The sequence below is a fragment of the Ailuropoda melanoleuca genome, chromosome 3 (assembly GCF_002007445.2).
Source record: "Ailuropoda melanoleuca isolate Jingjing chromosome 3, ASM200744v2, whole genome shotgun sequence".
NCBI classification, from domain to species: Eukaryota; Metazoa; Chordata; class Mammalia; order Carnivora; family Ursidae; genus Ailuropoda; species Ailuropoda melanoleuca.
The window spans coordinates 121366187-121394052 of record NC_048220.1 but is presented as its reverse complement, the minus strand read 5'-3'; the positions used below and the strand labels follow the sequence as shown (position 1 = coordinate 121394052).

General features: G+C 45.0%; 1 protein-coding gene across 6 annotated transcripts in view; it reads right to left on the bottom strand.

The window, feature by feature from the left end:
* Positions 1–4070: 4070 nt before the first annotated feature.
* The window catches only part of ADAMTS12 (ADAM metallopeptidase with thrombospondin type 1 motif 12), a 310364-nt gene continuing 286568 nt past the window's right edge, over positions 4071–27866 (bottom strand). For 5 of the 6 annotated variants that reach the window (XM_034657036.1, XM_034657038.1, XM_034657039.1 and 2 more), the window contains 4 exons: positions 23041–23217; positions 19981–20124; positions 13073–13226; positions 4071–5315 (listed from right to left, as the gene is read on the bottom strand). In XM_034657036.1, coding sequence (XP_034512927.1) covers positions 5131–5315; positions 13073–13226; positions 19981–20124; positions 23041–23217 — 660 coding nt within the window. In that variant the 3' untranslated portion in view covers positions 4071–5130. The remainder of the gene's footprint in view (positions 5316–13072; positions 13227–19980; positions 20125–23040; positions 23218–27866) is intronic. The other variant, XM_034657041.1, reaches the window with a different exon arrangement.

Sequence of the window (27866 nt, the reverse complement as noted above, 5' to 3'; positions counted from 1 at the left end):
TCTCCAGGTCGGCCTCACCTTTAGTAAAGCTGTTATTTCCATCTGGTTGATTATGTCTGTTCTGTTTGGGTAGAATTCTCAGACGGAGGAGGATTATTCCAAACCCCCCATATGTCATTTTTCTATATTACTTGCTTTTGGTTTATCGCCCCGGCTCTAGGAGCCAACACCCGACTCCCCAGGGGCTGATTCAAGACTCTTTTGGAGCTTTCTCCCCTCCAACATTAAGATGCTTTTTCAAGCAGGTGTGCTTTGAATGCTGATAAACATGTTTTCTTTCCTGGAGCTTTCCTGACCCACCTCATCAGTCCTTTTGTGAGTTCTGAATTTTCGAGGGAGCTCAGTTTTACTCAACACAGAAGTGCTGCTACTCACTCCAGGGTGATAATTGTTTGAGTGCAGTTTTTCCACTTCAAACTATTTTGAACCAGATAATTCTTTGTTGGGGGAGGGGCTGTCATGTTGTATGTTTAGCAGCATTCTTGGCCTCTACTCATTAGATTTCTATAGCACTCCCTCCCCACTCTCCCATCCCCCAAGCTGTGAAAACCAAAAATGTTTCCCGACATTGTCAGTTGTTTCCTAGGGACAAAAATCACTCCTGATTAAAAATTATTGTTCTAGAGAAAAATAGACAAGGTGAAGGAGGAGCAAATAAAAGTCTCTGTCTTTCTGGCAGGGTTAGTGTAGCCTTCTTGGCAGGGGCAGGGGGGATAGCATTTGAGCTGAGTTTTGTAGGATAAAGTTACCTAGTCATCACAGAAAGGTGAGTTTTTAGGGCACAGACAAGGAAGTGTTCATGGCCCTCTGTGAGGTCGTCTTGACCAAAAAATGATTCCTACCACTCTTAAGTATGCCTTCGAACATCCTAGGGATTGCCCACAGATGCCTGGCTCTTGCCAGCCTCATTTTTACTCATTCTGTCTGAGTTAATTCCATGTCCCTATATCCAAATTCTATCTTTGCAGGCTACACTTGCTGTGCTATGTACCATTTTGGAAAAAGGGTTGGATTTCCAGAGCAAAATCCTCTAGAAGTGGGTTACTTTCTCTTAATCATGTCTACACGTGGGCTAGATGAAGGAAGTGGGTTCTGCTGTGAGCTGCAAATCTGAATACACTGAACCTCGCGCTGAGAATTCTAGGCCTCACTCAGATCATCGTATGGTGGACTGTGTCCGTTGTATAATCATTCACGAGAAGAGACCTAAGTTCCACCTCACCTGGGATGTGACTCATCTGGGGACATAATGATCTAGGGGTGGAAGAGGAAGGAATCTGCATGGAGTGTGGGAGGAAGAAATTGGCATCATTCTCCTCCAGTTGCTAAATTCCAGGGTAACAGTGGTGGGTGGTGGGAGTCTCACAGCAGGAGTAAATGAATCACATGGAAACATCAATGAGTTTAACCATTTATTAATGCCACCCAATGGCAGGCTATGATTACAATCTGGTTTTAAGTACCGAGGTGCCCACTAAGGGACCCCTTAAGGAGGCTGGGCCTGACAAAGCAGCACAGCACAGAGATGCAGGGAGAGCAAATGGGTTGTGCCATACACAGCGCACAACCATTTCGGAGCACAGTCATAGGTAGAACTGTGCTTTGGCAACTGCGTGTTTTTTTTTTTTTAAGATTTTATTTATTTATTCGACAGAGAGAGGGAGACAGCCAGTGAGAGAGGGAACACAAGCAGGGGGAGTGGGAGAGGAAGAAGCAGGCTCATAGCGGAGGAGCCTGATGTGGGGCTCGATCCCGTAACACTGGGATCACGCCCTGAGCCGAAGGCAGATGCTTAACCGCTGTGCCACCCAGGCGCCCCAACTGCGTGTTTTTTTTAAATGACATAATTTAAAATACTAATAATACTAATAATAACAATATTTGAATTAGCAATACAACAAAACAGGAGTAGCAACAAATATGTTGGCTAACTTATAGCACCTGGCAGTTCCTGTCATGTGGTTTCTCCCCTGAAAGCGAACTGCTGAGCACTGAGCACCAGGTACACTGTTCCGGACTTCACCTGAAAGTCAGAGGAAGAGCTAAGATCTGCAGTCTCTGGGGTAGGAAAGAAGCTCTTAGAGTTTCAAGGACTGAAGCCAATTGATTGGGAAATGATGGCCTGAAACAATATAAATCTCTTAAATTGGTTTCAGAAACTTGGTGAAAGTTACCAAAAGCATTCACTGAATTTCGGAAAGCACCACGTTGGGAGGCCTGCACCGAGAAAACCCATCGTACAAGTCATTCCCACGAAGAGGCAATTGTCGTGTCCACAAAATGATTTCCCTTTTTAGAAAAGTATTCACTAGTCTCTTGAAATATTTTCTCATGGTGCACTAAATTATGTTTCAATGTTCAAGAATTAAATTAACCCACAGCTTTTCAGAGAACAGTGAACTCTACCATGTGAAAGGCAATGTAAACCAAACCGGGTTCAAGAACCTTGCTGTATTTAAGCACCAGACCCTGTGGCGGCCTCTCTGGTTCATGGTAGATGGGTATCCAGTGTGTCTTGCTACACTTCTCACCTGCTTGTTCAAGGTGGGAAGGAAGGAGGATGTGCGTTAACTAAACCAATGATGCTGCTTCGTGTTGTCCCCTGTGAGCATCGAAGAAATGGTAACGACACCATCTAGGTTCTTGTCTCAGAGTCTCCCCTCTCTGATCACAAGCACAGGGACCTGTCAAAACCCTAATGATCTAAGGCTAAGTGACTGTCAAGGTAACGACTGTGTCAGATGACTCTCACGGCAAGGGCTGTTTCTATCCTGGAGTCCAGAAGGACCGGTGCCACACAACATCCCACAACACAGCCTCCACACAGGAAGGGAATGTGTGTAATGCATGATTAGGGACCAATTTCCTGTCTTTGAGAAACGGGGGAAAGTCCTAGAATGGAGTATCTGGGAGGACCTTCCCCACATGTCTATCATCTTCTCCACCACGTGGGTCATAAATAATGTGGCCCATTTTGTGTATTGGGAAATCTGGCCTGGTTGAGTTTGCTGAGGGCAGCAGGCATCTGGGTTTGTTCCCGAGTTTTGAAAGACTGGTCATACTCAGGTCTCTGATGACATGGATAAGCCTCTGACCTCTAGTATGGCCACAGGTGAGGTAACTCAGCCCCAGTGATGACATCCGGCCCCCAAAAGCCCACACTCCACCTCAGGGACGGTGTCTGCGAACTACCTCATTAGAAAAAACCAGGTTCTCCTCCACCACTCATGTCACTAATCATTTAAGCCTCTTCTCTCTAAAACTGTCATATCACCAGAGATTGTCATCAGCCAGCAATGTTTGCCTTTAAAGACAGAGAATACAAGAACGTCATTATCTAGAAATAAACTCCCAGGCTTCAGGTAAACATGTCTATTTTTGTCCTATTTCTCTTTTTTCTTAAGTTCTATCCCAACCCCGGTGTTTTATTTTCCACAGGAGTTCATCAGAATAATACACATTGATGGCTTGGAGAAGAAAAAAAAAAAAAGCACATCATATAACAATGTTAAGCTTCTAGTATCCAAAAAACAGAACTGGTGTTGGCCAGCAACACCATTTTACATTTAACAGATGCAGACAGACTTGCCCACTTGTACATCTGTCTGTGTGTTTCTATTAGTTCTGCCACCTTCGAGATATTAGCACCGGTTTTCAATAGCACCATTCTGCTGAACGGATAGGTAACTCAAGGGAGCTAGGGGACGCTGTGCTTGGTGACTAGTTTAACTGCACTCTACCTGTGCATGGGTCTGGACTATGCTGCTCACGAAGGGAAGGCCCATCCCTGCCTCCCCCTCCGTCAAGAGGCCCACCAACCCACCCATCCTCGCTCTCTGGGTTCAGTTCACGTAAATGCCTCCCCTTCCAAACTAGGAAAGGTGCCTTGTATTTGAGACCACAGCCTCCTGATGGGTGGTGAGAACATCCAGAATAAGCATTTTCACGTTCATGTCACTATTTTGGCCTCTCCTGACTTGCCTGCTCCCCCTAAGGAACAGACCTTCAAAAGTAACTATTGGGTGTGCTGGGGTCAGGCTGGATCTCACTTTGAGTTGTGGGGTTTTTTCCTCAAGACTAGACATTTGTATCAAGTTCTTGTACTTAATACGGTTTACCTGGTTCTCAGAGACATTTTAATCTTGAGCTCCATTTTCTGTCCTTGGGGCGTGTGGGGTGTGTTGCAATCACGGACCTGGCTTTAACAGCTGTTGTGTGCCAACCCCCAGCGATGGAAAGACGGTTGGCCCTCTGAGTTGAGGACTCAGGCAGGGAACGTGCTGGAGAGGAAAAGTCAGACAGGAGACTCATCTGCTCTTCTCCAAAGGAAAGGTATTTGCCAGGAAAATGGAAAAAATAAAGGTCCATGTTTCTTTTCTTACACTGGCAAGAAATTGATTTCTGTTCATCTCCTTTTCAAGAGTTTTCACAGAAATTACCCTTGAGTCAGAAATGTCTTCCATATAATTAAGCTAAATCCCTTACCTTTACTAAATCCTACTGTTTCTGACCATTTCCTCTTATTCTCGTGTCTCCAGGCAGGCACGGGAATAAGCCCAGATACCTAGTCTATGGGGACTGAGTGATATAGCCAGCACTTTCTCTCCCTGCCCCAGCTGAATAATGACTGAAGAAAGTGGCCCTTTGCCTGGGCGAATTAAAGGAATGCTCCTGAACGCTCCCCCATGACATAGTAAACAGCAGCTTCCCCACATAGGGAGGAAAAAAAGGATGATCTCCCCAAGGTAAATTAACAGGACTGTTCCCTGGATGCATGTGGTTCTATTTCCTGATACTCCTGAGGTAGTCTGGGAAAAATCTGGTGTCTTTGTTTTTACTTTTAAGGGGGGAAAAGATATCATGTCACTGACTTACCTAATTTGGCACCTTTCCCAGGAGCCCACCCCAGGAGATGCCTGAATTTCCGGGCTATGTCACCTGCCTATCAGGGAGCAGCAAGCGTCGCAGGCCCACGCCTTTTGCAAGGGCATTTTGTGGCTAATAAAACACAGTGGATTTTGTTTGAGCCAAAGCTGGACCTGAAACACCTCAGTGAAGTGGTTCCTGGGGCTAGAAGGCGGGAGAGTCAGTCGGCGTGCTGCCGCAGTCTGCGGTGGGGCTGGCTCCCGTCTACACTTTGAATGCTTTGGGGTTTTTGAGCAACTGTGGTTTTCTTGGCCTTCGGGTGTGGACAATGTGTGTCTGGGAACAGGAGAGGCAGCACTGGGCCCTCACAGTGGGCACAGAACATTTCTTCATGGTTTTTAGTGTTTGGCAGAAACTGGCTGATAAGTTGTCCTTGGTGCAAAGTACATCTGTGGAAGGAGAGAAACATAAGAGAAACAAGACAAAAAACAAAGATTATCCTTTGTAAGTGAAAGAGCACGACTTCTATTAATGGAAGATGTTATGTGTCTACCCAGAAAGGCTTCGTAATAATTCATGGTAGTTGACATCCACTGAACACTGATTATGTGACAGACACTGCAAAGTGTCTGTGTTAAACTGAATTATCGGTCACAATTCTTCACTCCCGTGTAACAGCGTTAGAGACCTTCCCACCCTTGCCATGGCTGCCTGGTGGGCGGTGAATACTTCTCCACTGCTCGACTTTGGCTTCAGCCTGTTACTTGCTTTGGACAATGAGATGTCAGTAGAGACGATCCCTGTGGGGCCGTGGGAGGTGCAGGACGATGAGCCCGCCCTGATGAGCTTCTCCCGTCCCCATGAGAAGAACGTGGTTCTCGAAGCTAGTGGACCACGGAGGATGGGAGACACATGACTGAACCTACAGCTTGCAGTCAAGGTCAACCAAGGCCAAGCTAGATTAGCTGAACCATAGCTGAGCCGCAGACGCTGAGCAAACTGTACACATGGCTGCAGTTTAAGGCCTTGGTGTGAAGGCGTTTGGCTCTGCAGTATTGTCTGTCATGCGATAGTTGAACACAAGGTTTCACGTGCATTGTTTCACTTAATCTCCCCAGGGGTGCTACCAGGCAAACAGGAGTATTTCCATTATATAGATGAGGGCTGTAAAGCCTACAGAAGTTAGAAACCTGCACGATGTTACCCAGCTGATAAGTGGCATAGCCAGAGCTAAACGGGACAGTTTTGACTCTATAGCTTACGCTTTTATCAATCCTATCATTCAAAGCACCAAACAATAACCTAGCTAGCCGACTAACCAACACATGAGGAGCAGAGCTCAGCAGAGCAGAAGATACAGATATAGAAAATGTGGTCACTGCCCTCCAGAAATGTACCACGTGGATGAAAGCCTGAAACATACACAGATAATTCCCACAGGAAGAATCAATGAGTTACCTGGATTCTAATCCTTGTTCTACTCTGACAGCTCTAGGCAAGTAAGTCCCTCATTTTTTTTTTTTCCCCTTTGGCCCTGATTTCCTCATCCAGGATGCAGGGACTTTCTCGGGTGCCACCAGCACACACATGCTAGGAGTGGTACTCAGACTGGACTGGGCCACGTACTCTTGGGCTGGAAGAAATTCAATAAGGACCCAAAGAGCAGATTTTTCTTCTATACAGTGAAATTGTTTCAAACTTTGCCTGAGTGCCCCTCCAAGCTCTGGTTGCCTTGCTTTCTCTTTTACAGAAAAGATTCGAATAGTTTTGAAGAGAAACTTTTTTCACAAACAGACTGCTGTCCTTTGTCAATAGGACTGTCAGTAAAAGCAGAAATTGAGGTAATATCCTTTTTACCAAAAATTGTGAGAGTATTTTTTTCTCTTTATGCTTTTTTTCACCTTCAGGTCATGAAGGCAACAAAATGCTTTTAATCTCCTCATAGCTCCTCATTCCCTTGACGGCACCTTGTTTTTCTGTGAAGAAATAAATGTCTTCTATTAGCTGTCAGAATCCTATTTTGTTTGCAGGTTCGAACGGCACTTGGGAATCGGTAACACACAATGTTCCTAGAACCCAAAAAATCTTCACTGCTGATTCTTTTCTTCTTCAGGCTTCTTCTTTAAGCCTATCATAAAATCCAACCTCCCCTAAAATCCTACAGGAAAGTTTCTTAGGTGCTCTGTTTCAGAAGGAGTACATGTTTCAGCCAAGGACTCCCAATCGTGGGAGAGGAATTTGGGCTCTTCCTCTCCCATAGCTCCGCAAGGCCGATATTCTCCATGGGGTCTGGGTCATGCATCGTGCGGGCTGCTGTTCAGAACGAGGCGAAGATTCCTTTCTAGGCTGCTGACTTTGGAACAGGACCAGCATTGACACCTGGGTAGCACGGGCCTGCTCCAATTTCTTAGCCAGCGTCTCCTAAAGCCTTCATGGATGGTGGCTGGAAGAGGGGCATGTGGCGTAGCTCTCTGCCCCATGTCTTCCCTGACATGAGTATGGGCACACTCTGGGGCTACTTCGGGAAAGGAAGAAGGAAGAAGACAGAGGAAGTGTGAAAGCTCAGTTTGCACCCCATCCCTTCATGAAGCGTCTTCTGGCCATCCTGGTCCACACGGATCCCCTCGGTCTCAGTCCCCACACTTGCATTACCATTGTAATATTTGCCCAAACATCATACTACATGCTATCTTGAAGTGTTCTGTAAATGGTGGTAGGAGGCTTTTCTGCTAAGGCTCTAGCGTGATCTCTCAAGGGTGTCTACCGTTCAAAAAGGGCTTCCTAGAGACTCCCAAAGTCCTAACCTGTTGTGGGCTGAACTGCATCCTCTAAAGTTTAAGTGTCCCCCAAAGTGGGAGTGATACACGTGAATGTGACCTTATGTGGAAATATTTCTTTGAAGGTGTAATAATGATCTAAATTAAGATGAGGTCATACCAGAATAGAGTGGGCCCTTAATCCAACATGACTGGTGTCCTTATAAGAAGAGGAGGAGAGACAAGTACACACAGTGAAGAGAAAGCCACGGGAAGACACTGACGTCACAGAGATTGAAGTGACCCAGCTACAAGCCAAAGAAAGGCAGGGATTGTTAACAACCACGAGGAGCTAAGACAGAGAGCATGGCCGTACTGAGACTTTGATTTTAAACTTCTGGCCTCCAGAACTGTGAGAATACACTTCTGCTGCTTTAAGCTATTTAGCTCCCGGTAGTCGGTTACGGTACCCCTGGGACAGCCGTGCGCCTCCTTCGCTCTGACAATAACAACAGCAGAAATACAGCGTATTGAGCACTTACCCCGTACCAGGCAATGTACTTCCCATGTACTATCTCACTGGATCCGCGGAGAAATGTACTTGTAGGTATAGCTGTTCTTTCAAAAACTGAGGGTTCCAGAAAGGCTGAGTAACTGGGCCAATATCACAGAGCTGGTATGTAGCTGGTGGCTGGGATTTGAATGTTGCTTCAGTGCCCCTAAAACTCTGCCACCAGGGGAATGAAGCTCTTGCACTGGCGATGGGGGAGGGGGGGTCACGGACAGATCTTGCCTGAACACAGGATCTTCACTTGCTCAGCACAGGGCCCCCAACTGTCAGGTTAGGTGACACCTATGGGACCAACAGATGCTCAGCCACACCTGGTGTTCTTGCCTGATCTGGGGAACCATGAGATTGTGACCCTGCTTTTCAGTGGTCCTCAGAGCCCTGGGATCATGCTGGGTCCTGCGGTCCTCCTGTTCGTGAGTGGGAGACTTGAAGGGAGAGCGGAGGATAGTGGTGGCCTAAATTGGGAGCCCGTGTTCCAGGCCCGTGTTTGACAGCTCATTTAGACCATGCCCGTGAGCCCAACGTCATGGCGTGGCTGCACTGCACTGTTCTCTTTATTATTATAAAACAATGAAGGCTTGTTGTGCTCATCAGCAAACTGGATCCCAGCCGAAGCACACACAATGCTTATAATTAGGGGCAACTTGGAGAACAGATCCCAATTTGCCTCTGCCAGTTCAATAGAAACCAAGCTCGGAAATTTAAAGGGACAGTTAGAAGCTTGTTTCTTTGTTGTCAGCTGTGTCTAGGTTGAAAGGATAATATTTTGTCCACAAAAGAAAGTTGAAAAACAATTTCAATATTGTTGACAAATACAGTTTCTGTAAGAGTTTGGGTTCCCTGGGGCCAGGGGCTGTATTATACTCATTTCTGCATCCTCGGTTTTTAGCACTTGTCTGAGAAGTATCTTGTGATCCCTTGTATTTGCTGAATAAATGAAAACATGAATCCTATTCATCTGGAAGTATATTCCGGAGTAGAAAGTTTGCTGACTCAAATGTTCATTTGTACCAACTCGGTGTCTAGGTACTGTCTTTATTACTTTCCTTATTCTTTTTCTTGACTTCTCTACACCCTCATTCTTTAAATTAAAACAAAAACAAAAACAAAAAACCAACCCAGGAATGGGGTGCCTAGGAGTTTTGCTTTTGTTTTTAAATCATTATGGTGAATGTAATGACTAGAATATACCCGATAATCAGTAAATATTTCTGGATAAATTAAAAAAAAATTTTTTTTACCTACTTAGGGTTTTACAGTCTTTACTGTGGAAATGGGAGTTCTGGTTTAGAATTTAAATCATTAACAATTTAGATGGAATCTAAAGGAGCTAAAATGGCCTGGAGGAAAGCAAACCTGATGAGGAATTCATATCTGATCTTATAAGATGGACACAGGGCATATGTTTTTTGTGATGGCTGGCTGGCTGACAAGATTCCAGGAACTGAGTGATTTATTTTCAAAGCATTTTAGAGGGGACAGGGGTAAGGGTGGGTGGTGGGTTTTTAAAATCAAGGAATTTCTTGAAGCTGCTCTTCACGTTGTTTCTATATGAGTAAGCATGGCTCTGCCTTCAAGAGAAGCTAGTAATTAACTTTTGCTGCCCTGATAATTGTTGATGAGTGGAATTCATTGCTATTTACATCCATTGCCAGCCAGCTGTTACTCATCAACTTCTCAGTGTGAGATTTCAAGAGAAAAAAAATACCAAGTATGCATTTAACCTGGTTTTGATTACTGAAGATTGCACTGTCTGGCGATAAAACAGTTAAAGACCATGTATATAGAATTTAAAAATAACAGCCCATAACACTGGGCATGGTCAACCAGGACGATATTGCTGCTTCAATTATGTAAAAATCAACACAACACAGATGGATTCTATAGCCTTAACATTTTAAAAACATGGTACGATAGAAGGTCATGAGATGACATGAAAGGTAGAGGGTCTCAAATTGGCCCTTTGATCTAGAACAGGGGGCTTCTCAAACTTTCATGTACACACAAATCACCTGGAGGTCTTGTTTAAATGCAGATTCTGATTCAGTAGGTCTGGGGTGAGGCCTGAGATCCTGCCTTTCTAACAAGCTCCCAGGTGAGGCCCAGGCAGCCAGTCCACAGACCACACTCTGAGTAGCAAGAGTCTGGAAAACTAAAAATTAGTAACGTGTCCGTAAATGAGCCCTAGGTAGCTTTTTTTGGAGTTTCAGGTAAGGTCAATAATAGCCACCCTTAAATGTAATTTGGTCAGAAAGAAGATGCATGTGACAATCACTTCTAAAGCATTTTCTCCCTCAGTGTATTGCATTCAGAATTTCTAGCTCAAATCTCCCTCCTGGCCTTCCCATATGTGTTGAAAACCAATCATAGGTTTGATTCATGGACCCTAAATGATTCATGGGCCCATCAATAAACACATCTCAAACAGAACTCATTTCCTTTCTTCATTCCCAAACCCATTGCTCAGTGTAGGACATCCAGTGAATGGTAGCCTCCTCTACTCAGCTGCCCATATTGAAAATCTGGGCTTATTCTCCTTCTTCTTCCTCCAGAATAGTCCTCCCAAATCTCCCTGTTCCGTAGCACTTGAATCCACTTCCTTCTCCATACTGCCCATCTACCACCTTAGCTTACATCACATCCATCTCTGGCTTGGGGGACAGCTGTAGTCTCCAGAGTGGTCTTCCTTGTCTATCTTCGACATGGCAGCCAGCATGACTTTCTCATTGCCACACCCCTGTCTGGAATACTCCAATGCTCTTTCTGCCCTGGGGATAAAGTCCAAACTCATCCACATGCTTCCCAAGCTCCAGCCCTACCATTCCTAACTTCCCATGACCTTCATACTTGAGTTAGACTCCTGTGCCATGACCTTGTATTCTTCCTGATTACTGCAGAAACTGAAAGCCTCTTTGGGAACCTCCTGCCAGACCTGTCTACTCATCTTCACTTCCTCTGCAGGCCTTCCCTGCTTTCCCCAGTTTACGGTCAGTGCCCTTTCCAAGAACCCTTATAACATCCTTACCTCCCTTATCAGTATCCCTGGATTGCAGCTTTGTTTCTTGTTTGACATTATGTTTACATGTAGTCAGTCAGGGCCCAGCAAGTATCTGCTGAATAAGTACATGACTTGTCAACAATCAACCTCTAGGGAAAATCTTCTCAGGGCATGCACTCTAACAGCAGTCTCTGTTGAATGCCAGCCCCCTCAGTGCTTGGAAGGAGGCGAGGAACAGATTAACAGACCACAGGCTTCACTACCTCTCATCTTGAAGAACTTTCAGAAAAAGACTACCACTGTGTACCACCAACATGCTGGCTTTCAAGAGTGTTTCACTTAGCTGATGATGTCTAATAGTCAGTTCTTTAATTAGGGGCACAGTAAATTCAGCCTGACCCTCTAAATTCCGATCTTGGGACTACATCTATGAGAGGCACTGTCTAATTTGTAATGGATGTAACTATCAAAAAAGTCCTCTCTCCCTGCCTGAAAACCTTCTCTCTAGGCTTTTAATTTAATTTAGAAAACTCACATATCAATGAAGCCCCAAATACCAATGGAATGGATATTAGAATTCATGCTTGAACCCATTCATAAATGGATAAGAAAACCGTAGTCTATTGAAATGAATTAAATTGCCCAAGGGAGGCAACTGAACTGGTTTGTTGATGAATTTCTTTTTTTCTTTTCAAAAGCACTTAATACCTGCTGTTTAAAATCTATCACAATACCTTTGGAAGGCTTGTGTTATTATTCTCCTTACATCCAAAAGGAAACAGGCTCAGAGAATTAAATAACCTGCCAAGGTCACATAGATAGAAGCTGCCATGGGAGACACACCCACTGCTGTCTGATCCCAACGCTGGCTTCCTTCCACCCCCAAGGAAGTGAGGCATCTGAGGAGAAGGAGACCTGGCCTGGCACCCTGGCTCTGCAATCAGCCTACCATGTATTCACAAACAGGCCACTTAACCTTTCCAGGCTGTAGTTCAACACACTAAAAATGAAGAAGGTGACCACAGGCCATTTGACCTTGGGATGCTTTCTGAAAGTGGAGGCTGAATATAGCAGGCATCACTGATGCTCCCCTGCTCGGGTCTCCCTCCTTGGATTTGTTGGTCTGTCTTCATGTGTCACACACCCCCCCGCCCAGTCCCCACTTCCCTGTTCTATAGCCTCTAATACCCACAGACCCTGGCTTTGGAGGATTGCCCCAGAGCTTACTGGAGCTCATTTGTCTCTCTATGTAGAGAGCTTTTAACACCTGAGAATTCCCTTGCCCTTGGGTAGCCCTTGTCCAACGGCTGAAAAGTGTAGGAGTATGAAAGTCCAGCTCCCAGGAAAAGTCCAGCAGACAGCTGTGACCCATGACTTGCACCCCAGAGCTCCCCCGTCGGACCAGGCTGAAGCAGCAGCCTGGCTGCACTTTCTCCCTCTTCTGTCCGGCTTCCCCTACTTCCTTCACAGTTTTCCTTGGGAGCACCCCCAAAATGAAGCCCTTGCACACAGATCTGCCCCTCAGAGCTATTTCTGTGGAACCTGATCGAAGCCAGTGGTGCTGCATTGAGAGAGAAGGCCGTTCAGCTCCGGACTGGTTTCCTGAGAAAGGCTGGCGCATCTCTCAGAAAGTTTGGAAAAAGCAGAAGTGACTCTCATCCGTGTAGGACGACATCAGTGTGAATGTGCTCCGACATAGGTAAATGCATGAGATAATCCCTCAAGGAATTAGAGTCAAACCTCGCCAAATTGATAGCTTGCTTGAGTGCAGCTGGCTGGCCTCTTCAGCATTAAGATTCCTGGCACGAAAAAGGGGGCTAAAACTATCCACAATCAATTCACACAGGACTCTCTCCCAACCCGGCAAGGTCATTCACCCACCATCACTCTTCTTGCAGGCCTGCTGGCTGCATTTTCGGAATTCTGGAGGTCTGGGTTCGTGATCACACAGGCATCGGTCTTCAGTTGTATTGTCCTCTGAGGAGACACAATGGATGGTCCTCTTCTGAAAGCCACCCCCACAGGAAGTGGTGCACTGAAAGAGAGGGGTGCACGGAGAGTCACAGGTCTTCCCAGCGGCAGCACGGGAGCTCTAGCAAACATCTCTACCTCCACTGTGCTCAGGTAGGGGAAAGTCTCCATTACTAGAAATCATCTTGAAGGCATCAGAGAATAAAGCACTGGTCATGTGGAGATGTGAATTTAGGAAGAGTTTATATTACTGACTGTGGACCGAATTTGGCTTAATTTACTATTGGTTCTCTGAAGAATGTGGACAGAGACTGAACAGCAAGGAAAATAGAATAAAATTTTGTACCTAGCTCCTGGTGCCTCAGAAATCCAGTTGCTCTGAACTCATTTTGATCTGGGGCTGGGAATCAGACGTGAGGAAAGAGAAATGGGAGAGGAAAACCATGGAGGAATGGAGAGAGAATGTGGAATGGGCCCAGCTGGCCCATGTGTGGCCTCAAGCCACACAGGCAAGATGGCGCCACAATGTCATGAAATGGCTGCCTAGAAGCAGAAGGGAAGTTCTCTGACCTGTGAAAGCAGCTTATGATTCCTGGGGATGTGAGAACATGTGACTGAATTTACCACATATACCTTGAAAAAAAAGTCTTTTTATTGTATATATCTATAAAACATAAAATCCTACTATTTTAACCCTTTTTAAGTATACTGTCCAGTACCTTAAGTGCATTCTCAATTTGGTGCAGTCATCACCTCTATCCATCTCTAGAACTTTCTTATATTTCCAAATTGAAACACTTTCCATTAAATAAGAGCTCCCCAATCTCCGACCCCCAGCCCTAGCCCCTGGCAACCACCATTCTATTTTTTGACTCTATGAATTTGACTATTGTAGATAACTCATATAAGTGGGATCATACAATATTTGCCCTTTGGCCCTTGCTGATTTCGATTAGCACGATGTCTCCAAGTTTTCTCTGTACTATAGCCCACGCCAGCATTTCTTTTAAGCTGGAATAATATCCATTGTATGTTTATACCACACTTTGTGTATCCATTTATCTGTCGATGAATACTTGGGTTGCTTCCACATTTTAGTTATTGTGGACCCCAGATACTCTAATGATTAACATCTATTTCATGCTTTATTACTTTTAACCTTATATTTCTTATATAATCAAAGCCACCCAGAGAGCAGAAACCAGAAAGAAATAACTACTGAGCTGATCCTGAGTAAATAAAAGTGTGCAACAGAGGACAGTGGGAAGAGCAAGGGGGGTTAATCAAGCCAGAATCTGATACAGAGTCCTGGACCCGACCTCCAGAGATGGGCTTTTCTGCTCACTTCATATTGTCCTGGATCATTCGCTCAACCTCTCTCTTTCTTTGTAAAATAAGGTTGTTAGATAAAGAACACATGACTTCCTTTCCTGCTTTCTGCTCCTAAGGGTCTGATGGAGCCAGTCTGGGCTGGTCCTGGGTGCTGAAAGTCCTCCTGGCCCCTCGGGGAGCGGAGATTAAGGTGAAAGAACTAATTCCAAGTCAAGCACAAAAATAAGCCAGAGAGGTCACTGTCCATGCATTTACTCGTAAATGAAAATGACTCGTGATAAAGAAGGTGCGTGAATTTGTGTGGTACTTAACTGGAGGATTAAGCAGGAAGCATGGCTGCTGATTTGGGTTTTGTTAACAGCAGACTGTGAGTCTGGGGTTTTAGAGAGAAGGCACATCTCTCTTAATGCTCAGTTCCACTTCTTTGGAAAGAGCTATGATAAGGAATCTTTGCGTAGAACTGAGCATCCCAAAATAGGGATGGGGCTAAGGCTGATTAGCTGAACCCCACACTAGTCTCACCCAGTCCTGGATGCCCTGTCCAAGCAGAGCCCAGGGGTTCTCTTCAGCTTAAACTGGCCTGTTTGGAAATGTTGATTCCCAGGGTTCAGCAGATGGTCGGCAAAGATTCAGCCTGTGGGCAGCTATAAAACTCTGGTGTTGCTACCACTCAACCAATGTGGATGGAATGAAGAAATATGAAGAGGAGGAACCATTAGATGTTTCAGAACTAATGCAAGCATCTTCACTGAATAATTTTCTTGCACTTACTACCAGTACACGGTAGGCACAGTTCTAAGTGCTCAGGAGATATCCTTGAGCTCAGTCCTGGTAACAACCATGTAAATCAGATTTGTTTTCTGCTTTTGCTGGTGTAGAAACAGGTCCTCCTCTCTTCCAACTTTCCTTTTCCTTATAGCATTGAATGGGCATGGAACTTCATATCCTCCAAATCTGGAAATTTTTCTTCTATTAATACTTTGATCGCCTCATTTCTATCCCATCTCCATTCTCCCTTTTTGGAATCTTATTTCGATGTTTTATCTCCTGGTGTGGCCCTCTACTTTTCTTATCTTTTATCATATTTTCTTTTTGTCTTTGTTCTCCTTTTCTTGAGAGATTTCTCCACATTATTTCCCAATCCTTCCACTTATTGTTTTACTTTTGCTATTATAAAAATTTTTCAGTTTTTCTTATATTCTCTGAATATTCTTTTTATATAGCTGTGCTAGGAAGCTCTGTCATGGATGTATTCTCTTGTTTCTCTGAAGAGATTACTTATAGTTTTTTTTTTGAGGGGGGTTCAATGTTTCTTTCAAGGTCTCTATTCCTTGGAGTTTCTTTTGTTCTGTTTGTTATTTTGTCCTTGGCGTGACAGATTTTTTCCAAACGTCCAGTAATCCCAGGCTACTGACTTTCGATGAGGTACCATTGAGCTGACTGGATTTCGTGGGTGGCAGTTACTGAAAGGTGGCTTTTTATAAGGGATCAGGAAGAGAACTATAATGTGAGTTTTTTTTTCTCTTGAGGCTAACCCAGTCCCCTGCCTTTGTGGAGCTCTGTTGGAGAAAGGAGGACACTATTTACTGCATGTTTTTTCACTTAATCATTGGTGAGGAAAGCTCTTCTGTCCCCACCGACCATGACTGATTCCAAGGTCTCTTTTGGTTTACTTCTCCAGCGAGAAGACCTCCAGGCTATGGTCAGGATGAAGGAAAGATCTAAAGATCCAACTAACTGCCTCTCTTTACAAACTTTCAGCCAACTCCCATTCCCCCCCACCCTCACTGCTGCCTCAGGAAATCTCTGCTATGAACAGTTTTCAGCTTTCTCTGGCATGCTAAGTCAACTATAAGTTTGGCTATCTACTTCCAGCTTCCAAAATTTTATTGACTCCTTCTCTGATATTGTTTCCTGTCCTCTCATCTTTGTGGATTTGTGGCATTTTTAATTTTTTATCTCTTCTATTTAATGCAGTTTGGGGAACAGAGGCAAATGTATATGTTCAACCCATCTGCACGTGGTACTTGGGCTCTGTGATTTGCCTTTTTCACTTACTGATAGGTGTTAGAGGTCAAAAGCAATTCTAAAGGCTGACTTGGTAGGTGTTAGCCACCCTTCAAGCCCCCTATTCTTTGATCTGCACAATTGATGAATTTTTGACACATGGCTCTTCCAGGGAAACTTTAACTCATGTCCACCTCTAAGAGGCAGTTACCTCTAATTCTCTCTAAACAAATTTTGAACTTCTGTTGTTAGAAATTTTTACAACTCAGAAATATAGATCAACCTCATTCTTAAAAGGGCTGTACTATAACAAAGTAATAGATTGACAAGTTCTATCAGAGGATACGAGATTATTTTTAGGAACTGCTATTACAAACGACACGGCATTGAACATCTTTATCATCATCTAGGATTATGTTTGATGAACATAGCATAATAAAAAATTAAAAAAAAACATAACATAGGGGCACCTGGGTGGCTCAGTCATTAAGCATCTGCCTTCGGCTCAGGGTGTGATCCCAGGGTCCTGGGATCAAGCCCCGCATCGGGCTCCCTGCTCCACTGGGAGCCTGCTTCTCCCTCTCCCACTCCCCCTGCTTGTGTTCCCTCTCTCACTGGCTGTCTCTCTGTCAAATGGATAAATAAAATCTTAAAAAAAAAAAACCCATAACATAATTAAAAATTTAAAAAAAGTATTATGTTTGATAGTATATTTGTGGGCTAAATTATTGCAAGTAGAACTGCTAGGTCAGTCTATGTATTTTAAGTTTTTCCCTGATTTTAATGCTTTCTGTTCTAACTTGAAACAGATGATTGTAACTGAAAAAATGTGTCGGAAATTAAAGAGCAACAACCACACAAAACCTCATTTTACAACGTGAATGCTACCTAAGTGCCAAAATGAGAAGCAGACTGCATTCTTACAGGCAAAGGGGGGTGTTTTTGATCATTTCCTCTTCTCAGTGAGTTCCCTAAGAGCAGGATATGCTTCACACATCATTACTGTAGTATTTGCTGGGCTATCATTATCTTTCTTGCCAGAAAGAATATTGTTGAGCTTTCCTTTACAATGAAAAATAAGGTACTAGAGCCTCAGGGAATCGACAGACTTAAAAACGTCCATCTGTAGTTGTTTATCTTCTGTGGGATTTTGTGTTCCCAAATGGGGCCCAAATTTGTAACATTTTCGGGATAGTTCATGTTATATCAATTATTTTCTTCTAATGGTCACATGTGATGTGGTTATGATGCTTATATTATTATCCAGGTTCCAGGATATTTTTTTAAAAGATTTTATTTATTTATTTGTCAGAGACAGAGAGAGAGCACACTCGGGGGAACAGCAGGCAGAGGGAGGAGCAGACTCCCCGCTGAGCAGGGAGCCTGATATGGGACTCGCTCTTGGGACTCCAGGATCATGACCTGAGCTGAAGGCAGACACTTAACTGAGCCACCCCGGCGCCCCCCAGGGTATTTTTGAAGAGCCTAATCCCGACACATTTATTTGTTGGATATTGTCTTTTCAGGTTGTGAAATCAACGATGGATGAAGAAATTTGGTTATTGAGTAACTGAATTTCTAATCAACGGGAAATGGAATCATTTTCCAAGGGAGATATTGTAAGATGCCCAAGTATAAAGTGATAAAATTACATTTACATGAAAAAAATTACAATTGTACATGACATTTTCCATTGTTCACATGACCCATGGGGACAGGGTGAGAGCTGGGTGCTAGCCCTGGCAAACCGTTCAGCGGATGCATAAACAAAAGTTTGTCCTGACACCAGTATCTCCTTTGGCAATTCATCATGAATCAGCATTAGACACCAGTGAAAATCGGGAATTCACAGAAAGTACTATGTGCCCTGTCTATCTAATGAAGTGGTTGACATCATTCTTCTTTGCTACGGGGCCTTTTTTAAGCTATAAAAATAATAAGTAAGGCACTTTTTTTATATATTTGCAGGCTAAATGATTCATGTACAATGTCCCTTTAGCAATAATGAATCATCTTGTTCTTCCTGGATTCGAGTGGGTGACATCCAGAGACCAGCACAACCTTGCGCTGGATGTACCAGCAGAAGGCTTTTTCAAGAGCACATGCCAGGATGTGAATTGGTCAACGGGGTTCAGGAGCAACCACGCCACTCTGAACAATGAGAATCAATAAGGATATAGCAGCTTAAAAATATCTGGGCATTACGTTTGGCGAAATACTGCATTGACCTGTGTTGTAACTATCAAAACACACTCATACAAGAACAAGCTACTTGAAAAAATATTAATGGTTGAGGGATTTGTGTATCAGATCCTCTTGGCTCCCCCTGGCTCCCTGCTGTTGGCCTTTAGTCTGTCTCCTGAGGTGGCAACCAACTTCATGAAAGCACAGCCCAGCCCACTGGCCTGCACCCCCCATGTCCATGCTGTGTGCCTCTCACCTCCTGACCCTGGGCTTTTCTTGTTGAGACGTGAGACATGGTGGGGCCTGCCCAGTGCCCACACATGAATAACCCAGGACAACAGGGGATAGTGGCCATCTGTGAGGGGACTTTTTACCCAGCCCCAAGAGATGGGAGCCAGTAGATCACCTCCTCCCTTTTTGGCCCTGGACAAACTACCCTAAAACGTAGTAGTTCACACAGCTTTTAGAAGGCCTTCTTTTGAGAGTGAGCAACGAGTTGTTCCTGACCCCAAGCAGGAGTCCGTTAGGACACGTGGTCAGTCTGGTAATGTACCACCTCACATTTGATTCCCCTCCTTCCCTGTCTCCTTCCTCTTTCCTATCACTCCTACTTCCTTGACACTGTATTTCCTAATGAAGTATTAGATTTGGCCTTAAGACTCTATTTTCTAGAGAATCCAGGACAAATCAGAGTGATGGCAGAATCTGTCTATGGGAGAATTTTCTTTGTTTTCAGTGTCACTGATACAGTTATTTATATAACAAGTAAACTTTGTGAGAACACTAAATCTTTCCCTCATTTGCAGTTTAATTTTTTTGTTTGTCTCTCCATCAAACAGGCTGGCCATCTGGCAAACTGATCTGCGGGTTGACAAGATCTGAAATTCACAAAATCAGGCTAAGCTTCAGGCTTCAGGGTATATCAACTCCTGATTGCTTCAGGAAAAGCCCCAGGATCCAAGGTGTTGGGACCCAAAATTGCCTTTTGTTGGGCTTTGTGCCTCTGGGATAATATTGGTATTTGATCTATTTTCTTTTGACAGTATTTGAACTTTTCTCTTCTGAGCACAAGACAGTACACATTGACCACACATCAATGAAAGATTAACTTTTAGCAGACTTAAAGGTATTAATGGCAGAAGGGTACCAGAACTAAAATATATAGAAACACTCTGTAAACCAATGGATACACTGACCATTGACAATGAATATATCTTACCTTTGAAATCAAAAGAAAACAAACGCTATTTTTTAAAAGACTAAAATAAATGGAAGAGAATATAACTGACTCTTACCAGGTCCCAGGTCCCAGTGGCCCAGTGACAACAAGGGTGACTGTTGCAGGTCGCGGTGGGCATGGGCCTTTTCGTCCAGTCACAGAGACCTCCTGGACAAGTCACTGCTCTCTCCTGAACTCCGCCTCCACAGGACCGGGAACACTGATGTAGAACGGGGACAAGTTTAGATAAAAATCACATGGTGACATTTTCAGTGATAAGGGAAAACCTTTTTATTATCATTTTTGTTGTCTACAGTGCTGGTGTCTATACTGGAATCTGTGCCAGGTTCTTCACAATGACCACCTAACAGTGGTGACACAAAAATTTAAGAGAGAGAAGGAAATTAATAAAGGACATTCTGAGGATACAAAGAGGAGAAAAAAAAAATCAGAAGATGCCACGTAGTTCAATGTAAAACAGTATGTCACACAGAAGGAATTCTGTTTAAAAACCTAAATGAGTGGTCATTCCAGAATGGACAACGTGCTATCTGCATTCTGCCTTCTGGCACAAGTATCTGGAAACCAAAATGTAAAATGTAGACATTTTCGTTATGATTAGCTCCAACAGTCCAAACAGGAAGCACACATTTGCAATAGAATTTTATTTCCTCTTAAAATGGGATTCAGTCTTCCTTTCCCACTACAAAATGCTTTAGAATTAAATTTGTCCATACTCGGAATAGGAGAATTGATAGGTTTGCCCCCGGGGTCTGATACACTGAATGTAACGCTCACAAAAATAAATTTGAGATGACAAGCTGGATGCCTAAAGGGATACAACTCTAAAATGTGTCAGGTTTTTGCTCACTAGTAGAATTTTATAAGATCTGTTGTTTCATTTTCCTAAGGTTTCTAGGAGGAAATTACATTATCCACCAAGAATCTTTGAAAAGTACTTTGAAAAATCTTAATTATGGTATGGTAACAACAACAGCAACAACAAAATAATTACGGTTGGCAACATCTTGCCCATCATATCACGGCATGAGTGGTGGTGCCACAGAAAACAGGATAATTACATGCAATCAATGCTTTCTGCTCAATAAAAGAAGTAATCTATTGCTTTCACGATATTCCAACTTTGAGAGTCAACATGAATTTTCCCCATTTATTCTGTTTTTAACCCTATATGAGGAGAGAAGGGAGGGATCCCCCATGTGAGGTCATTCATACCTACAGGTGTGCATATATTCAGGGCCACCTGGCCATGTAATCTCCAGGAAAGGAGGTGAAGAAAGTTTACACCAATGGTTCTCCAAGTGTGGTCTCCGGACCAGCAACTTTAGCAAAGGCACAGTTCTGGCCCCATCCCGGACCTCCAAATTGGACACTCTGGGGGTGGGGTCCAGCCATCTGTGTGTTGACACACCCTTCCGGTGATTCCGAAGTGCGCTACAGTTTGAGAGCCTCTCCTGTAGCGACACCCCCACAGCTGAAATGCTTCCTCCCTGCTGGAAGTCTGGGCCAGCTGACGTACCGAAGGGGCCCACGATATCCGCATGATGGCAGTCTGCTAGTGCGCACGGACAAGGCAGCGTCACGTACTCGTGGGTACTCAGGGTAAAGAAGCTAAGGGCGCCCAGACCCTCAGATCGATTCTTGCATTTTCCACCTCTCAGAGGGAAGTCTTCCAGCCGTGCGGTTCGCCGGGAGCAGAGTACTACCTCAGACAGGAGGCTGGTGGGGCCCTTCAGGGAACAGCTCCTGACGGGGGCTCCCAGAACCCGTCCTTTTCATACCGAGAAAGCAGATCTGATTGCTCATCTTTAAAAACCTGCAGATGGCATTTCTCTCACAAGGCTCCTCTGCAAATTCCTGGATTCTGAAAGCTGTCACCAGGCTCATCATACGTGGAGGACTTGGAGGCCTAGGTCCAGAGCATGGGAGAAGCAGGCACTTTATGTGCTCTCGGGCTGAGCAGGTAAGGAGGAGAAAGAAGGGATAGTGGGGGCTGCTGCCCCAGAAAGCACCAGGTACTGGCCCAAAGCCTCAGGAATCAGCATGGCTGATTGACATGTAGACAGGAAGTGGCTTTGGGGGGATCCAGTCTTCTGTAAGCTTTGACACTAACTCGTGTCCTACACTTGTGGTTCACCACCTTCGTTTCCAGGGCACGTGGAAGGTTGGTTCCCCCCACCCCCTGGAAATAGTTACCGATTCACTCTCTCTCCTCAGTTCACTCTTTGTTCAATGCCTACTGGGCGAATTTCTGTAGTAGAAAGAGCACAGACACTGGAGTCTGCCTCGTGCTGAAACTAATATTCCACCATTTATTTTCTAGTTGTGTGAACTCAGGTAAGTTTCTTAATCTCTGAGTCTCAATTTCTTCACCTCTACAATGCAATTAATAAAGCCTACCATTCGGTTGCTGTGAGAATTAAACCAAGTGTCGTAGGCAAAATGCCTAGCTCAAAGACACTCAAAATATGCTGGGCTCTTTTTTTCCTCTTCTTTCTACCACCCATGGATATGGTTTTTGGAGCTGTTAAGGTATTTGCCTATTGGCAAATGAGATCATCACACTTGACCAAAGAGCAGTCACTTTACTTTCATGTACTGAAGTAGGGCAAAGACCCAGTGGAGCCTGGGCACTCACAAAACAGAGGACACCCACACAGGCACAAACACACTTCCGTTTATTTGTGTAAACAGTGATCTGGGCATTGAACTGAGAGCTGGAACTCTAAAATATGCTGTGTGTGGAAAGGAGCTGGCCATGAGCCCCAGCTCAACCGCACAGGCCTGGCAGAGGCACGTGAGGGTCTGCCCTCAATGGTTCTCCTCAGGGTGGTCTGTGTGCATTTCCCCAACACAGACCCCAATTCTGCCCTGTATATCCACTGGGAGACTGGGTTGTGCTAAAACACTGAATTGTCACAGTTGAAACCACACGTGGTCTTCAAGTTGACCTGTTTGGCCTCTTCCATACAGTGCTGGGCCACTGAATGGAGGTCAGTCATTGTCACGATGCACGTGTGGTCTTCCCTCACAAGGCAAGACCCTCTAGATTCACAAGGTAATACAGAGATTCACATTTGCCTGGTTGTGTGGCTAATGTATCTGGAGACCGTACCTGGCTCCAGGGCTCCACCTTCCACTCCTCACAGGGCTCCATGTTGCAGCTCATGCTCACAGGGGGACGAATGCCAGCCAGGAACTGGCAGTGAAATGGCCTCAGGCTGTGGTGGTCCCGGCTGTCCACACACTGAATCTCCCGGATCTGGAAGCCCCCACTGCAGTTTCTGGAGCACTGCATGGGGAGGGAAACAAAAGGGGATACCTGAGTCCCTGGTGTCAGGCTTTCATTCCCCTAAATTCCAGGGGATTCTGCAGAGAACCATGAGGTCCCAGGCTTCAGTCATGAAGAAGGGTGAAATCTAGCTCAAGTGACCTGTTTCCCTCACAGGCCCTGGAGAGGGAGTCGCTCAAGCAACATCCAAAGATGGAGCTGCCCACGTCAGAAAACACAGGTAGGGAAGTATAAGAACTCGGTGGCAAGTCCTGTTCTGTCACTCACTTGTCATGAGCTCTGAGGCAAGTTACAGAAACGTTCTGCCTCAGGTATCATATTTGTAAACTGGGATAATAACTGCATCTTCCAGGACTGTGGTGAAGATCATGGACCCTTGGGTTGGGTGTCTGCTGGCCCAGCACCTGCCTCAGTGGGCAGCCTGTCCCTCTGGTGTGTAGTCATCTGGGTGAATGAGACCGCCCACAAGGGGACGTCTCTGCCAAAGCTAATCCCATCTCTCCCACAGAATCCTGATAAAAACCTATTTGCTCCATGACTCTGAAGGCAGGCTGGGTTACCCTTTGTCAAGTGAAGGGCCTGTATGAGGGAAATAATTGGAATAACTGCTCAGTGGTTTGACTCATGCAAGTGAGCAAACCCTGTGCTTGGCCTTACCACCATCCTTCGTCCCACAGCCGACATCATCTGCCTTCATCACTGAGAGTTTGCTCAGCACAGGCTCATGGAAAGCCATTACGAGGCCCTCCTCACTGCCCCCCTCTCACAAGCCCACACCTTGCATAGCAGCCCCTGCATCCTGCTGGGTCTCGGGAAAGAGCATAGTTCACCTGCAGGCTGCTGACTCCTTGAAGTCATGATAAACACTGATGCACCAGAGGCCCCGAAACCAGAGTTTACATGACCCACTCCCTGACCTCTTGGACTTTGGAAGCTACTCCATTCTCCACCTAGATTTACTTAATCATAAATCGAGCTTCCAAGCCTTAGTCCCCAGGGTCTTTAGAATGCTAGCACCCACCGAATCCCTTCCATTCATCTTGCCCCTGCCTCCTAGTCTCTCCTGGTCCTGTCCTTGCCTGGCCTGTCTTGTCACCATCCACACTCAGGTGGGGACAGGAGTAGGAGGGATGGGGACAGACCCCTGTGCTCCTCAGCCCTTTCCCCCAGACTCTCTGTGGGTTAAGAGTACGTCCCTAGGGTCCTTATGTCCTGAATGTTCCTCCCTCTATCCTTCACATTACCTGCTACTGCTCGTTAAGGCCTCAGCTGAAATGTCATCTCCTCAGAGAGGCCTTCCTGGAATGCCTTTATCCAAAAGAGGCTCCCCCCCTTGTTATTTCTCTCAGCTCCTTCTCTGTTTCTACCACAGGAACTCAAAATGTGGAACAATTTTTATTCATTCTCTGTGTCCTTTCTCTTATGCTCTCACTGCCATGAAATTGGAGCCCTGTCTGCTCTGGTTACCACTGTGTCCCAAGCATACAGCATGGTGCCAGGCATGGCACGGATGGTCCGCACAGGCTTGCTGAATGCATGTACGGATTCAGAGAAATGGGTAACCCAGGGGTGGGGGGATTCGGGTGGGCTAAAGAGACCTGTGGTCACTGTGGGGATGACAAGCATCTTCACCCTCCCCATCCTCCCAGCTTTTATCTCATCAGCAGTCTTGGCTGAGAGAATGTACCAGCAAGAAAGTGTGCCCATTGCTCATGTTTGGCCCCTTCTTTACACAGTGAGCAATTATGATCTTTCTGGCTACAGTGGAATAGTCTTAATTGTAGGCTTTGGCATCGTGAAAGAAAATTCCTCAAAACTTTCAGGAGAGGTACACCCCGAAGCACAGTTCCCCCTTCTGTCACCTGCAGATTGTACCAAGTCACCCGACTTCACACCTTGGGCTGTCACACAGAAAGATGCTGGCTCATGTGACAAGGGACAGACTGATGCTCTCATGCTTCCATACATTGAATGTTTAGCTTCTTAGAAATAAATGACACTTGCCAACAGCACCCCTCCCACACATGAAACAAATAAAAAAACCTCACTTTCCTGGGTGCCTGGGTGGCTTAGTCAGTTAAGCATCTGCCTTTGGCTCAGGTCGTGATCCTGGGGTCCTGGGATCGAGCCCTGCATCGGGCTCCCTGCTCAGGGGGGAGTCTGCTTCTCCCTCTCCCTCCACCCATCCCCATCACTCATGCTTACTCTCTCTCTCTCTCTCTCTTTTTCAAATAAATAAATAAATAAATAAAACAAATAAAAAAACCTCACTTTCCTGGGTGCCTGGGTGGCTTAGTCAGTTAAGCATCTGCCTTTGGCTCAGGTCGTGATCCTGGGGTCCTGGGATCGAGCCCTGCATCGGGCTCCCTGCTCAGGGGGGAGTCTGCTTCTCCCTCTCCCTCCACCCATCCCCATCACTCATGCTTACTCTCTCTCTCTCTCTCTCTTTTTCAAATAAATAAATAAATAAATAAAACAAATAAAAAAACCTCACTTTCCTGGGTGCCTGGGTGGCTTAGTCAGTTAAGCATCTGCCTTTGGCTCAGGTCGTGATCCTGGGGTCCTGGGATCGAGCCCTGCATCGGGCTCCCTGCTCAGGGGGGAGTCTGCTTCTCCCTCTCCCTCCACCCATCCCCATCACTCATGCTTACTCTCTCTCTCTCTCTCTCTTTTTCAAATAAATAAATAAATAAATAAAACAAATAAAAAAACCTCACTTTCCTGGGTGCCTGGGTGGCTTAGTCAGTTAAGCATCTGCCTTTGGCTCAGGTCGTGATCCTGGGGTCCTGGGATCGAGCCCTGCATCGGGCTCCCTGCTCAGGGGGGAGTCTGCTTCTCCCTCTCCCTCCACCCATCCCCATCACTCATGCTTACTCTCTCTCTCTCTCTCTCTTTTTCAAATAAATAAATAAATAAATAAAACATATTTTTAAAAAACCTCATGTGGTAAGGACACAAAGGAAAAAGTAACCATCAGTTTGGAATCAGCCACAGAACAAATGAGGAAACATGCTAATAATATCCACACAAAGCAGCCATTTGTTTGACAAAACAGATTTCTGGGAAACAGCACGTGGTAAAGCAACAGGGCTGTTTATTAGGACAAGGGAATTTTACAAGATGTAAGTATGAAATGGGATTTTATTTTCCTATTTTTCATTTGTTGCTGAAATCTGTTATTCCAAAATTTCATTTTCAAATTAGCATTCCCCTTTTGTTATTCACATTCACTGGGAAATGAACTTTATTAATATGCTGAAGTAAGTAACAAGGGAAGACGCTCACTGAATCTATGACTTTTCCATTCCATTTTCAAAACGGCCTTTTGTTCAGTTAGCAAGAGAGAAGGGGCAGGATATTAAATCACTCCACTCCTAATGCTGTTTTGCCTTGTATGCCAAATGCCAATTATTATATTCATTTTCTTATTGCCCTAGAGAAGGGTCATTTGGATTCATGTTTTCCTAACCTGGAGCCTGTGGACCAGACTGAGGAGAGGAGACAGACTAATGAGAACAAAAAGCCTGGCCCAAGGCCCTACTGTGACCAAACGGGCCCCTTTTCCAGTTCCCTCCTCAGCTCAACTAGTGTGATCAGCAGACCAGATCAAGTTAGAATGAAAAATACCCTTAGCTGAAAGGGGCCACTGGCAGAGATAAAATGAAATCACAATTCTCCCTTGTGTTGTTTTTGATTTCTGAAGTCATCCTGATACACGTTCCATGTTGGATCCACACAGAATGTTCAATCAAGAATGGTGACATGCTCGAGCATAGGGTTGGGAGGCCAGCAGACTGCACTCAGGTGCGACCCTGACAGCAAGTGGTCACCTGAGTGTGGATTAATCACGTCTCATCTCTCAGCCTCTGTTTCTCCATTGATGTGGAAAGGAGGATAAACTAGAAGATTAGGCTATCCCAACATTCCGGAGTGGTGTGAAGTATGTGATCACTGCATTTGTATTCTGTTCTGATTTCAGAATACTTCCTTGCTTTCCACGTTGAACCAAATACTAAATTGGGATACAAAAAAATTATTTTCTGTTCCTTTCCTTATGCTGAACAGTTTCATAAGACCCTTAATATTAAATAATTCATTCCAAAAATTCTAAGTTGAACAACGCCAAACTTCATCCTTCCATGTCTTCCCCCATGCCACTCCCCTTCCCTTCCAGTTATTGAGCATTTCTATGTTCCAGGCTCTATATTCCAATCTAACAGGAGGGGAGAGTTACACAAATGAGTAGAAGGAATACAGATTATATTTATATACAAAGATTACATCATAAGTTGTTCATGATCTATTGAGGGCACAATGGAGAAGGTGGGCAATTTCACCTGAAGAGGTGAGGAAAGGTCTAAATGAAGGAGCCAAAGTCTGAGGTGAAGCATATAGGATAAGTAGATGCTCACTCAGCTGGCCAAACAGGGTGGGGACATTCAAGATGGAGGGAACGGCATGTACGGAGGCACAGTACTATGAAACAAGGCTTGCTTGGGAACAGCAAGCTGACCAGAATGCTAGGGCGAAGAGCGGGTTGGACTGAGAGATGGGCAGGGGCCCCCATGGAGAGCCCCACGATCTGGACATCAGTCTTCACTACAGTGGTCTTGGGTTCATGCTTCCTGTGGTCCTAAATGCTTCTAATT